The following is a 15,120-nucleotide window of genomic DNA, read 5'->3' on the forward strand; positions in this document are numbered from 1 at the left end:
TGTTAGAACACACTTCTTGTCACAACTATGCCATTTTGAGGATAGCCGTTTGATTTGAAGGACAGAGAAACTGCAGGTTTTGAATATGATATTAGTATTGATATTTATTTAACTTGTAAAATATGTATTTATTTAAACAGTAAATTTGCTCTGTTAACCATTCATTTGCGGATCTCTTTCTTATAAAAAAGACTTTGACATATTGAACTTTACTCCTTGACTCTTTTGAAAGTTATAGTCGAAGTCATAATTAAACAAATTTGTTAGAATGAAAACTTCTCTGTCTGTTCTTTGTGTAATACAACAATCAATAAAACATATTCTTGACTACATTTAGAGATGTTTACTCTGTCATTCAATTACATACTCTGTAATACAAACCTTTCCCAAAAACTGCACTGCACTGCATATAGGCCTATAAACGAGACTTTCCATAATCACAAAAAAAGTACTAATAATAAATTGTTAAATATAACTCACCTATTCTGTTGTCCTTTGTATCAGAAGGTGGAAATTATGGTTGAAGCAGTGTTATGATCTATTTAAGCACACGAATGACTGGAAAAAGGGAAAGAAAAAAATAGATAGAGGAAAATAGGGGAGCATTACTTCTGACATTCAGAAGAAGAATGTCAGAGAGGACGTTGTAGGCAGATTAATTATTATACATTCATCCAATAAGTAACAAGCTATGAGGCCCGTCCCATATGCACTGTTTGCTCATCCACCTGTAATATATATCTTCACCTGAAACACCTTGCAAACGGACATTGGACACTTTGGATGGCATGTAGGCCCACATTGAGCAAATTATGCTTATATTGTCCTTAAAATTAAAACAGATGTTGTTTAAAGTATTTTGATTATGTCTAAACATCATTGTAATGTTAGGGAAGTTTAAAAAACGGTCATGAGACCAGAATACTGGTTAGATGATTTTATTTGAACCGATGCTGGATGTTAATATATATTATTATATATTATTATCCTATGCTTCACTTCTCCTTCTTTTAGAAATAAAACTATATTCTTCCCAATAGCAGCGTGCTTACAAAACCTGTTTAAACATGCCATTTTAAAAGATGGTTAATGCCAAATATATACATCTTGTAAGGGATACAGGAAACAGAATTATGGTCACATGGTTGCACCAGTTTAAAAAAGATTCTTCATTTTATTTTGTATTTTTTTTAGATTTGACTTACGTTGAAAACTGTACGTGCTCACACCATAGACTGTAAAAAAAGGCTCACACACACACGTAGCCTACACACACAGGGTGTTTTTTTTTCCCAAGTTAACCCTAACCCTCCCCCATACCTATACCCATCACAGAAAACGTATAATATAATATAATATAATATAATATAATATAATATAATATAATATAATATAATATAATATAATATAATATAATATAATATAATATAATATAATTAGGGCTGTCAAACGATTAATCGCGATTAATCGCATCCAAAATAAATGTTTGTTTTTACATAATATATGTGTGTGTACGGTGTATAATTATTTTCTATATATAAATACACACACATGCATGTATATATTTAAGAAAAATTTGTTATTTATATATAAAATATTTATATATAATATAAATTATATATAATATAAATATATATACACAGTATATACATGCAAATATTTCTTAAATATATACATGCATGTGTGTGTATTTATATATAGAAAATAATTATAAATTATATTACACATATATTATGTAAAAACAAACATTTATTTTGGATGTGATTAATCGCGATTAATCGTTTGACAGCCCTAAATATAATATAATATAATATAACATAAATATAATATAATATATTATAATATAATAGGCCTATAATATAATATATATCTATACTACTAACTAAAACAATTTTATAAAAATCGGAATAATTGCTTTTATTTTGTTTGCTTTTTATTGTGAAGTTTCTACCCTAATCATGTGGTAGTAGCGCAGTCTATGGGTAGTCCACACAGGTCAGAGAAAAGCGCATTTTCGCGAATTGGCCATCGCGGGATTCCGTAGTGTGTGGAAGCGTCCCAGTGCTGATAACAAATGTAAGTAGCTCTTGAACGATATACAGGGCTAATTAATGATGAAATTAAGTAAAAATATCGTACCTGATATACTGAAGCGCTATTACTTAATAAAGAAAACTATGAACAGCTCTCTAGAAGATATTAGCAAGGCAAAAAAAATAATTAGCTGTTGCTGGAGGCTGATCAGTGTTAGCCTGCCAGCTAGCTGAATTTGATCATGTATTTATCAGTATAAATATTATAATCACACTTATTGTAACGGTCAGATATGATTGTTATGTAGTGAGGATATGATCATGTGACAGTCAGAAAAATAGAATTAGATAATCTCATTGTTTCGAGCTGGTGTAACGAGTCCATACCCAAATGTGTCACTTTTTTGTGTTTTAACTTGTACATCTATCAAATATTTTAAGCTTTTTCTGTAGAGAACAAAGAAATCGTCCTTTAAACCCCCTTAATTCTATGAAAGCTTTTGAAAAAGCAAGAAGGGTTTTATATTTATTTTCTCTTTATTTGTGAACTTTAAAAATGCCATGATGTTTATTGTTATAATGCTGTAATACACTTGTTTTCAGCACAATGGCTGAGTGCACTACCTTAGACAGTTTGCTGGAAATGGGCTTCGACAGAAACAGAGCGTAAGTGATGTTTTTACAGGGATGTTTACACCCTAATCCAGTATTTTGCACTCACCCAGTGATTGTTTTGTAGGGAGAGGGCAGTAGCACATACTGGAAACCAGGGCATTGAGAGAGCAATGGATTGGTGAGTCATCATGGATACATTTTGTCAGATGTAACAGGCTTATCCGTTCATGATTTTTGATGGCCTAGGTGAGATTAGGCATGACTGAAGAAACCCCCCCCCACACACACACAATTTTCATCATTTTATTATTATTATTTACAATTGCAATCTGATTGCCAGTAAGCATTTTCATTGTATAGAGAAGGTGTGATTTAATTGCAATTTAATAAAGTATATCGTTAATAACAATAAATACAAAATATTTTTTGAAAGTTGCATTTACAGTTCTGTAACTGTACAGGTTAATGGAGCATGAGAATGATCCAGATATTGATGAGCCGTATGTTCCGCCTGCTGGGAATACCCTTGGCTCAACAGAAGAACAGATCCAGTCTCCTACAGAAACCTCTGAATGTATGTTCTTCTAATGCTCCTCGCTCTCAATTTCATGAAATCATTGTGGTCACACATCACAAAATGTTCATTTCTTTTTCACTTTTGCCTTTAACCAAAACAAAATACAGCTATTGAAGTTCTAAACGAAGAGGGAGATTCCAAGCAACCTATGACAGAGGAAGAAAAGAAGGAACAAGTAAAACGGTTTGTGCTTTGTACAGCTGACCTTAACATTTATGAAAGGAAAAAAGCATAGATTTAAAAGCTGACAAAAAGTATTGCTTTTCTTGCAGCCTGGAGGAGTTGATGAAGGCGAGGCAGGAGGAGAGGAGAGAGAGAGAGCGACAGGAGGAGGTAGACAGAGAAAAGCAGAGAAGGAAACACGGCCAAGAGCTGCTGCAGGTTAAACAAAAGCTTCAGGACGACGAAATGAAGAAGCTGGCGGACTTGCGCAGGAGGGAGAAGATGGAGGACAAGCTTGCCAAGTAAGACGAGCATGGATACAGTACCCGTTGGTGTAAAGTATTAACTTTAATTCAGTGGTTCTCAATCGATTTGATTCCAGAGCCCCCATTGTCCACAACAATAAAGGCCCCATGACTTTTCCAGTATTTTGTGATGTACTGGATAAGGATTTAGGGAACGTGTTTTTCCCCCCCATTTAGAGCTTGGCATATCTAAATATTCATGGTATGCCTATGCAGTTATAAGATTTTATTAATTTACATTACTTTTTCAAGTCTAGAAATCATAATTAAAAAAGTTATGCTTTTTAATTAACAATAATAATTGTTTATTCATAGAAAATAAATTAAAATTAATATGTAAGCCAGAAATATATAGATTTTTGAGCACTTTTATCAGCCCAATGCACACAGCCGTATTGCACCATCATCCCATTTCACGGCCGCCACAGAAGATGCGTTAATACCATAGACTGTAAAGGTTAATACGGACATTTGGCGAACTTGGCAAATAGGACAATAAGGCAGTGATATTAGAGGTATCCTGCCCTAACGAAAGCCAAATTTTGAGGAAATTGATCTTTATTAATTCATGCGCATCCATACTCTCATTTTCCTCATAGTAAAATGGCAGTGACGCACAAAGGAAATTGGTTATATTATACATAAACTGGAAATTGCAATGCGTGAGCATGCAAAAAAAATCCTTTGCACACGCAAATGTTTATCGCTAAAGTCTGTATACTTTTTAGTTTTGCAAAGGTCCCTTCAGGGGCTCCATACGTTGAGAACCACTGGTTTAAATGAAAGTAATAACCTGTGATCCTTTTGTCAGGCAGCGGGTTAAAGACAAGATTGCACGAGACAGAGAGGAGAGGGCACGAAAGGTATTCATCTACTTACAATGCTTTTACTTTGCTCAGGATACACTAATATTAATATTTCTCTCGTGCCTAGTACAATATATATCAAGTATATAAAAAATAAATTACAAAAACCTCTGTTTCTTGGCAGTTTGGAGGCGGCTCATCAAGCACGGGTTTGTCATCTCCCCCCTCTGAAGCCCCACCACAGTCTCCACCTGAGAACCAAGGGGCTCCTCCTGCTAAGAAAGACTATGATGACTGTCGGATACAGGTACTGCCTCAACACGTACGAGGATGTTGACTTGAAATTATTTTCAAATATGTTTTTATGTGCCTGAATGATTCCTCGAATATATCACAAAATTGAAACCACTCCCTTTGGTCGTTAGGTGCGTCTTCTAGATGGAACCACCTTGAGTACTGTCTTTAAGGCTCAGGAACCTCTGGCTGCTGTGAGAGTCTATGTTCAGATGAATGGGGCAAACGGAGAGGATTTCAACCTCATCACCCCATATCCTAGACGCGTGTACACAGAACTTGACATGGAAAAACCCCTGCGTGAGCTGGGTAAGACAACTTATATTAGGTTGATGTTGATCACAGTTCTTTGTCTCCGAGGAATCAACTTCAGACTTTGTTCTCAACATCAGTCATTTATGGAGCTTTCGTTTTACTTGACAGGTCTGGTGCCTTCTGCTGTCCTTGTTGTTACCAAGAAATGAGTGAAACGATTCTAGATACAAGCTGTTCTTCCAGACATCAATGCAAGATCAAGCGGATGGAGACTATGTATCAGTGGACTTGTACTGCAATGTCTTCACTCAACAACCAAATATACAATGCAATGAGTTGATCAGTAATTTCATCAAATGTAAACCTGCCGATACCGCTAAATAAAGGGCCAAGTGAGTTCTCACAGTGATGAACATTGAGAAGGTGGTTGTTACCTTTGTTTCACGACATGGGAAAATATGACATTTTTAACAATAAAATTCATTTAACTCTTAGTTGTATGATTTGAATTTTATGATGGCTTTGGAAGTGAAGGCAAAATTTGTAAATAATGGAGCTTTATTAGGCTCTAGTTATAATATTTACAAAACTATGCTATACAGAAATGTATGTTCTTCAATAAAAACATACTAATGGAGGGGGAGGGAAGAGAAATATTTCAGTTTACATCTTGATTGTTTAAAGAAAGAAAAATTGAATATAGTAATACAATTATTTATATTAATAATAATAATATTTTAATGCAAACCATTTTAATTCATCCTGCAGCCCCCTTAGAAGTTTTCTGAGGTCCCTTATTGGACCCCTGGTTGAAAACCACTGATGTGAAGAATTAAGAAACACTTGTAAATGAAAAAACAACAAAAACTTTCCCTTCAACAGTTGCTGTTGCAAGTCAATTAATTAAAAACTTCATTACAAACATATAATTTAAAAATTGTTTTATGTAGATTATATTTTATTAAAATTATAAGAGAGTGACTGCACAGAATCAACTGAATTTTAAAAGAACTTGGTACAAAATGGTCAATGGAAAAATGTTCACAATACATTTCAGGGTGCCATCTTAATTCACAGATAAATTACTTCAAAACCAAGTATGAACCACACATATATACAAGACCCTGTCCAAAAAATTTGAATATCATGGAAAAGTTTATTTATTTCCATAATTCAATTCAAAACTTTAAACTTCCATAGATTATAGATTCAGGGCCCACAACTTAAACGATTTCAAGTATTTAGTTGTTTATTTGTACATAATTTGGGCTTCCAGCTCATAAAACCCACGAAAACAGGATTTCGAAAAATTAGAATATTACATGAAATCACACAGTAATTACACAGTGATACCATGGTCATTGAACCAGGTTTTGGTTATTTTGGCAGTGTGGGCAGGTGCAAATCCTGCTGGAAAATGAAGTCAGCATCTCCATAAAGCTTGTCTGCTGAAGGAAGCATGAAGTGCTCTGGAAATGTCCTGGTAGACGGCTGCGTTGAGTGGACAGCACAGTGGACCAACACCAGCCGATGACATGGCTCCCCAAACCAACACAGACTGTGGAAACTTCACACTGGACTTCAAGCATCTTGGATTGTGTGCCTCTCCATTCTTCCTCCAGACTCTGGGACCTTGGTTTCCAAATGAGATGCAAAATTTGCTCTCATCAGAAAAGAGGACTTTGGTCCACTGTGCTTTATTAAATCCAGAGTCAACGCAGCCGTCTACCAGGACATTTTCAGAGCACTTCATGCTTCCTTCATTTTCCAGCAGGATTTGCACCTGCCCACACTGCCAAAAGAACCAAAACCTGGTTCAATGACCATGATATCACTGTGTAATTACTGTGTGATTTCATGTAATATTCTAATTTTTTGAAATCCTGTTTTCGTGGGTTTTATGAGCTGGAAGCCCAAATTATGTACAAATAAACAACTAAATACTTGAAATCGTTTAAGTTGTGGGCCCTGAATCTATAATCTATGGAAGTTTAACGTTTTGAATGGAATTATGGAAATAAATAAACTTTTCCATGATATTCAAATTTTTTGGAAAGGGTCTGTATGTATATATATATATATATATATATATATATATATATATATATATATATATATATATATATATATATATATATATATATATATATATATATACATATATATATACACACAAATATATATATATATACACACACATATACATATATATATATATACACACACACACACACAAATGCATTTTAAGTTGCAAGGTGGCACATAGTATAAAAAATTCAGGGAAAGAGAGTGTAACAGCCTTAAAAACACAATAATAGGTTTGTACATTTTATCCCTCACTCTTTTGACACTGGCTCAAGTTATGCACTGCTGCGGCTTTTGGGGAATTGAGTATGTGTGAGTGGATCACATGCTGCTGCTTCCCCAGACCGCTGTCTCTGAAGAGATTTAGCTGGGAGGGTAGTACTGATTATATTGGTTCCACGGGTTTTGGTAGCTGCCATACCCTCCATACTGCTGCTGAGACACAGGGACAATATTTGTATACAAAACACATTTTAAATCACCAATGCACCAAAGTTTAATCTTTGAAAGCTCTAATTGCCTCATACTGGGTAAATGCAGTGCTTTAACAATACGACATTCATGTGCAAATTCAATTCTTTACCTGATACCAGCTGCCATAGCTTCCATACGATCCACTCATGTCTCCGCCCATCATAGAGGGAGGTGGTGTTGTCATAGGAGCATGAGGCATCGTGGGTGGAGCAGTCTGTGGAGGCACCATCAAGGAAGATCCATCATCCATTTTGCTCATCTTTTCTGGATCATCATTATCACTTGAGGAGTACAAAGAAGCACATTAAAAAGTCTTACACACAACTAAATGTTGAAAGGAGATCTCTGGGTTTGTTTTTGGAGGTCACCTATTCTCTGCTTCTCTCTTTGCATTGTGTTCCTGTAGCAGCTTCTGGTGCTCCTCATACATGCTCAACACACTGATAACATACAAGCAAAACATCTACCGTAAGTAACATTTAAGTAAACCTATTAATGCAGAATCCACAAAAGAAAAAGTAGAATGTACCGATTAAATAAAAAAGCAATATACTGTATGTGTAGAATAAATACAGTATTGTGCAAAAGTCTTAGGCACATTAGTATTTTCACCAAAATAAATTATATATTTTGCTGCAGTATCAGTAGAAAAAATCAGTTTACATTTCCAAACATTCCTTTTGTCATTGTAATAATCCAGTGAGATTTTTGTATGCTTTTGTAAGGAGTCTAACAAAAGCGAGTAAGCTCCTCAGAGAGATCTGATCTCACCATCATCGATTACACGTCTGTGATTACATGAAGAAAACCTGACCTAACCTACCCGTTTATCTGATATTTCCTACTGACACACTACAGCAAAATAAATAAATAACTGACTTAAAACCATTGGGGTGAAAATACTAATGTGCCTAAGACTTTTGCACAGTACTGTACTTCACTTGTGGAGAAGCAACTTCTTCAATGGTCCGAATGAATTCTGACCTCTGTACTGTGGTCCCAAAGTCCTCAGCAAACTGCAGGCCACGCTGGGAGAAAAGGATTTTGGTCTTTGGGGAGAGAGGAGCAGCAAGCGCTTTGGCCACACACTGCTGAATCACACCTCCATTAGCCCGCAAGTCACTTGACATCTCCAGTTCCAGAAGGTTCTGGTACAATCTGCCGTTATCCTGAGGAGCCAAATGCCAGAAGATTTAAATGATTGAGTCATGAAATATTGGTATTGTGAAATATTGGTACAAAGAATAAGCTTTGTAAAGAGTAAACCACGCTCTTCCATGTCACAGTAAGATATAGTCTGAAATTCACTAATGTTCAAAAGTTTAGGATCGTTAAGATTTTTTTAAAGAAGTCTCGTATGCTCACCAAGGCTGCATTTATTTGATCTAAAAATATAGTAAAAACAGTAATATTGTGTAATATTAATGCAATTTATAAGAACAGTTATCTATTTGAATATAATTGAACATATAATTTATTTATGTGATGCAAACCTGAATTTTCAGCATCATTACTCTAGTCTTCAGTGTCACATGATCCTTCAGAAATCATTCTAATCTGCTGATTTATGTTGAAAACAGTTTTTCTGCTTAATATTTTTGTGGAAACATGATACTATTTTAATTATTCTCTGATGAATAGAAAGTTCAAAAGAACAGCATTTATTTGAAATAAAAATATTTTGTAACATTAAATCTATTTACTTTCACTTATGATAAATGTATTGCGTCCTTGATGAATAAAAGTATTATTTTTTCCACAAAAACAAAACAAAACAAAATCTTACTAAACCCAAACTTTTGAAAAGTATTGTATGTAAAATGTCTAAAATGTCAGATGCTGGTGTTTTACCGGACTCAGCTCTATGGCTTCCTGTAGAACAGCGCGGGCCCTGGCAGGGTTCTTGCACAGCTTGTGAAGGAAGCGAGCCAGTTTGATGGAGTAGAAGGCATGGAGTGTGGGGTTGTCTTTACTCTGGTCCACCGTCTCCTTCAGGAGTGACTCTGCCACATCTAAACGCGCTGCTCTCCGCTCCAGACCTACCCTCCTCAGACGCACCTCAGCCAAACCAGGCACTGTTATCTCAAGGGATTCTAGAATACGCCGTGCCTCTGAAATATTACCTATGGGAGAGAAGAGAAATGTAGTGACAGAATTTCAAATACAGATTATGCAGTAGCTGAAGACAAGAAATAAAAAATAAACGTTTTATATTTTAGGTTAGTGTATTTTCTATGCTAAACTGACTTTCTCACCATGTTTTTCCTCAAATGAGGCCCACTGAAGGTGGATGCTGTGTTTGTACGGAAGATGGATTTCACAAGCTCTGCGGTACACATTACGCACCTCCTCCAGGCCGCGTGGTTCCAGGTAATGCACATACTGTAACGCGCACGAATAGATTACAAAATGCAACAGAAAAGTCTTACGAATATGGCAAAATAATAAAGCAGATCGTTAGTTAAAATTAATTCATATTGAATATATGAATAGGTTGTTTGATCTCCTTTCCACTTACTTTATCCCAGAATTCCTCATAGAGTGCACAAGCAATGAGACAGCGCTCAAACAGAATCAGTACTCTCTCGTGCCCAGCTACACACTCTTGTTTTGAATCTTCATGGCCTTCCACAGCCGTCCCTTCAGCGGTCATTGCCGCTGTTTCAGCTTCTGCTATCTCCCAGTCCAGATAGCTCTGCCAGGCTTTCAACTGGGCTCTATCCAGAGGCTTCACGTGGAAATAAGGCCTTTTAATCTGGAAAAAAGGGAGAGGAACAGGAAGGTGAATTGACAGAAAAACTTCATACACAGTTCAAATGTTTTTGATAGAAGTCTCATATGCTAACCAAGGCTGCATTTCTTTGATAAAAAATACAGTAAAAACAGTGATCTTGTGAAATGTTATTACAATTCATAAAATCATTAGTTCCAGTCCTTGATGCTGATTGGCCAATAGCTTAAGCCAACGGTACTGTGTATCACTGCACAACACCCATAGTAACAACCCTTATCAAGATATACATGTTTAAAGTAAATTTTGATCTATTAGGCAGTACGATAATAGATAAGTGGTTTGAGGAACTATTTGAAGAGACTTCTGATAAAATTAACTGTCATGCTCCAGTGCTTAAAAAAACATTGATAGATTTGAGAAAACTAGAGTCGTGTTGACAAAAAAAAATGATTTTAAACAAATGACCATGACTAAACTCAACGAAATGCTCAGTGACTTCTACGGAACCATCAGAACATCTCAAGGTGAAAAATATGGCATCAGCAGTTATGTAGCGTTACATGCCGGTCTGAACAGATATCTGAATGAGTTCTGACACTGAGAAGACAGGGCCGTGATAAAACGGAGCATCACACAACGATTTCTGCTAAGGATTTCAGCACCATTAAACACACCTGAAGGGATAGTAAACAAAGTGTGGTTTGACGTGCCGTAACATTTTGGACGTAGGGGGATAGAGGGTAACCGAGAACTCGTGGCAGGCTCATTTTGCATTTTAACTAACGAAAATGTTCTCAAGTAGGTCACAATAGGTTTTAACGAAGAAATGTTTTGTGTTGTGCCTAACAACGCCCTTCGACAAAATACAGCACGACTGCTCGTACCTTATTGCTTACTTAAAAATAACTTTTCTATTGGAATATGTTTTCAAATGTAATTTATTCAAGTGATGGAAAAGCTGAATTTTCAGCATCATGAATCTTCAGTGTCACATTATCCTTCAGAAATCATTCTAATATACTGATTTGGTGCTCAAGAAACATTTATTTTTAGCAGTGTTGATTTATTTGATTTTTTCAGGATTCTTTGATGTAAGAATGCAAATGTCTTGACTGTCATGTTATATCAATTTAATGCATCCTTGCTGAATAAAAATATTAATTTCTTTGTCAACTGTAAAGCATCTTTATTAGAAACTGTTCAGGGACTTACAGATTCCTCATAGTTCCATCTCTTCCTGACTTCTGCCTCATTTTGTTGGTACACTTCCTCTCTGCTGACCAACAGGAGCTCCTGCATCTTCTGCACAGCTTCTTCCTGCATAAAAACATATTAAAGATTAAAACGATAATCTCCAGACTCACATCAAAAGAAAACCTTCTAGTGGAGATGGAAAGTGGGTTACCGAGTCGTTGTCTGCAGGCTCGTCCTCCCCTGGCGGTCTCTCCTCTTCATCTGCAGTGATATCAGATCTCTCTTTTTTGGCTTGAATCTGGCTCTGTTTGTACTCAGACCTCACCTTACTGTACTCCTCAGGAGACAGGATATCCTGAGGCAGGTGGGAGGTTAGGTGAGTTTTCAGTCTGAGAGAAGAGACAGAAATTCAGAGAAGATCAGCCTTGTGCAACATAAGTCACCATGATTTTTATGGACTCTGAAAGCAAAATAATTTTTGTGATATTTTGGTGATCTGGATTTGTGTTTAACTGCAGGTGTTTGACAGTTTACCAATTAGGCTTTTGTTGATGCATTCAGCTGCATCTAAATATAAAGGGGGAAAGAGATCACAGAATATGAGCGTGAGAAGAAATGGTAACAAATTCTCACAAATCCATGCGTGTGTGTGTGTGGTATGTGGATTGTGTGCCTCAAATCTGAGGAGTTGTGCGAGGAAAAAAATTGTTAAGATAAATAACACATGGTCCACGAGCATAGCATACTTTTCATAATGTGTGTTGTAGAGCTGTGTGGGGACCCTCAGTACGCGGTCATAGACACTGGTCATGGACTTCAGGTTGGCCTGCTCCTTCTCCCACTCGGCGAACAGATCCCACAGCCTGTCTGAATTGAAGTCCCAGCCAGCGGCTGCAACTGCCTCCTCAAACACGCTGAGGAGAGGACAAGACTTTAATTCTCATGTTATATTGTTTCTTGGGATGTTTCATTGCTGTAAAGAATAATATTTAAAGTCATTATGAAGTATTTTTATGGCATACTGCAGTGTTTATTATATAAATGACTTATCCATGCACAGAATTTTTTTCAATTTATGTGCCCTCATAATCTTTAATCAAAAATATTAACACCTCCTACCCCTCGCAACGACATCTCATCTCTGATGACGTGGGCCCTCAAACCAATCACTCACATGAGATCGCAGCAATAGCAAACAATACCGATCCAACAATCCCCGGTGGACAAAATTAAGTCATTAATTCAAGATAAGCCATTGCTCTCAGATACGTTACAACAGGGAATAAGAGATATTCACTATTTCCATTTTATGCTGACTTTAAGCTTTAATACACTACACATTTTCAAACACAAGTCATCATACACTTCCTGACTTTGTGACTGGTAACAGAGAAAAACTGGGCATCATACAGTAAATAACGGAGGACCACATACTACCAGATTTTCAAGTCATTCCAAACACAACATATTCTCTCAGAAACTCGTTGATACGAGATGCATGCCAAATAAAATAAAAAACAATGTGTGTACTGTGTTCTAAATAAATCTCAAAATATTAAACATGTTTGATATCCTCACACTGGATGGATTCATAGAAATTTTTTTTTTTTTTTAAATCGGCCATCATACACAACATAATTTTCTATGAAATCTGTCACCTGAAATCTGCAGACTAGCTCTGACTTTTGGTTGAGTAGTCCAGACTGAAAATTGTGGGGCAAAAAATGTGTAATGTGTTCAAGGCCTAATTCGTGCATCTTTGATGCAAGTGCAAAGGAGAATAACAGTGTCGTAAAGGTATTTAGAAACTATTAAGTAGCATTAAATAAATATAAATCTCTTTTTGCTTAAGAGCACTTGCTGAAATTATTTCTGGTTAGACAGAGCTTTGACAAAGATGATGCAACTAAAGTTATTCAATAAAATCTGCTAATATATTATCACCACTTCATCTCCTGCCTCTTTCTCTTCCCCTGCATCTGTCTCTTAGTTGGTAGAGTTAGCGTGGCATCGGTGGCGACAGACTTTCAGACAAAATCTGACATTTCTGGAAGGACAAAGAGATCTAGTAACAAACAGGGTCTAACAATATTATAGAATACAAATGGATGCTGAAATTGTATCCTGGGGGAAAAAATGCTGCAAGGTTAAAGTTTTTTCTCATTCATACCTGCGGATGCGCCGTGTTGAATCTGGCAGGTTCATGTTGAGCGTTCCCAGCAGCAGGTTGATGTAGTGGATCCAGAGATCAACACTGAGAGGAATGGCCTTCAAACCACGTTCACACACCTGTCACAGGAACCAAATAGAGCTTTACATCTCCGCTGCAACATTATGTACAAATCATTTTTTAATATTTCAAAATTGCAGACCAATCAGAAAAGTTCATATAATGAAATGACAATCATGGCAGAGGATTTTTTTTTCTGTTTTGAGATTGTTTCTGTTCTTTTGTATTCTCATACAATGAATGAACTGTCAATCTATGCATATTCTTACTTCTTCAGCCTTATCATTGTGTCCGGCCTGTCTCTCAAGATCCACAAACTTTTTCCAGTAACCATAGCACAGTGGATACCTGACCAGAAATGCATTCAGGGCTTGACGGGAAGCTCTCATGTGGCCCTGCAATAAATAATGAAATGAAAAACATAAAACCAAATTACATTTTGGTGTCGACCCAAAAACAAAGCAATGTGATCCGTTTTCAACCCATTCACCTCTTGTTCACAATACTGCAGAAGGTCAGTCCAGCTGTTAAAATCTTGAGGATTGTCACTGGTAAGTTTCCAAAGCCTCTCAAAGTCTGTCGGCATCTCTCCCTCCTCCTCCTCTTCTCCTTCTGCTGTGTAAGATGCCGTTGAGATGCCTGTGTCTCCTCCATCAGCACCGCTCTTCACTGACTCCTCAATATCTGGTTTAGGAAGGTCTGCAACCCCAGGCTCATAAAGCTCTGTCACTGAAACCAATGTGTTTGATTAAATACATTGCAGTGTACTTGGGTCATATCTAAGTCAACTTATGTGGCAGTGGCAGCAGCTAAAACTGTAATATATTATGGATTTAGCCATCTTGCTATAAGACAATTTGTTTTTGTTTTCTTTCTTACATATTTCGTTGACGACAAGTGCTTTAGAATATGAATTACTCAATAATTGTTAGTCTGCAATTTAATAATCGTATTAAACTTGACATGAGTGTGTCAAACAACTCTTACAGTATCAACATAACGTTACTCAAGTTCGAATCAATAAATCACTGATTAGTTAGCTCGCTAGCTATTGAAGACGTGCTCGTGTATCTGATGCATAAAAGCAATGAATGAATGTACGACAAACCATTCATACATGCTTACAAACTCAGTATTTTATTAAGTAACTTTTAAAGGGAAACCTGGAGGGTTTGTGAGTTCCCCGTTGTTGCTCGGGTCTCCTGTGCCTTCCGCCGCCATTATTGACCACATAACAAATGACGCATAGAATGTGCGACCCCTGATTTTACTGTCGCAGTAGATTGACGATGGCAAGGCCGCCGCTGTCTGACCTGAAATCTCATGAGAAAACATCTTAAAATTTAGTTTTACAAC

At 36.5% G+C, this 15,120-nt stretch overlaps 2 protein-coding genes across 3 annotated transcripts; one reads left to right on the forward strand and one right to left on the reverse strand.

The window, feature by feature from the left end:
- Nucleotides 1-2,001: 2,001 nt before the first annotated feature.
- On the forward strand, nt 2,002-5,541 carry ubxn1 (UBX domain protein 1). The gene is made up of 10 exons (XM_079893527.1): nt 2,002-2,076; nt 2,637-2,699; nt 2,773-2,826; nt 3,110-3,222; nt 3,333-3,408; nt 3,498-3,689; nt 4,504-4,555; nt 4,683-4,805; nt 4,924-5,101; nt 5,216-5,541. The coding sequence occupies exons 2-10, from the start codon at nt 2,641-2,643 to the stop codon at nt 5,254-5,256; spliced, it is 888 nt and encodes a 295-aa protein (XP_079749653.1). The 5' UTR covers nt 2,002-2,076; nt 2,637-2,640; the 3' UTR covers nt 5,257-5,541.
- Nucleotides 5,542-7,264: 1,723 nt separating this feature from the next.
- LOC307171348 (pre-mRNA-processing factor 39) lies at nt 7,265-15,001 on the reverse strand. 2 transcript variants are annotated; one of them, XM_079892918.1, is made up of 14 exons: nt 14,928-15,001; nt 14,255-14,493; nt 14,034-14,159; nt 13,705-13,823; nt 12,281-12,448; nt 11,746-11,923; nt 11,553-11,657; nt 10,125-10,361; nt 9,862-9,988; nt 9,458-9,729; nt 8,591-8,775; nt 7,975-8,046; nt 7,716-7,887; nt 7,265-7,564 (listed from the first exon to the last, which is right to left on the reverse strand). In XM_079892918.1, exons 1-14 carry the CDS (start codon nt 14,995-14,997, stop codon nt 7,496-7,498), a joined length of 2,139 nt encoding a protein of 712 aa, XP_079749044.1. In that variant the 5' UTR covers nt 14,998-15,001; the 3' UTR covers nt 7,265-7,495. The 2 variants fall into 2 exon arrangements, with proteins under 2 accessions (XP_079749044.1, XP_079749043.1); XM_079892917.1 differs by having other exon boundaries at nt 7,265-7,567.
- Nucleotides 15,002-15,120: the final 119 nt, after the last annotated feature.

The sequence above is a fragment of the Squalius cephalus genome, assembly GCF_949319135.1.
Source record: "Squalius cephalus genome assembly, chromosome: 14".
In the NCBI taxonomy this organism is placed as follows: domain Eukaryota; kingdom Metazoa; phylum Chordata; class Actinopteri; order Cypriniformes; family Leuciscidae; genus Squalius; species Squalius cephalus.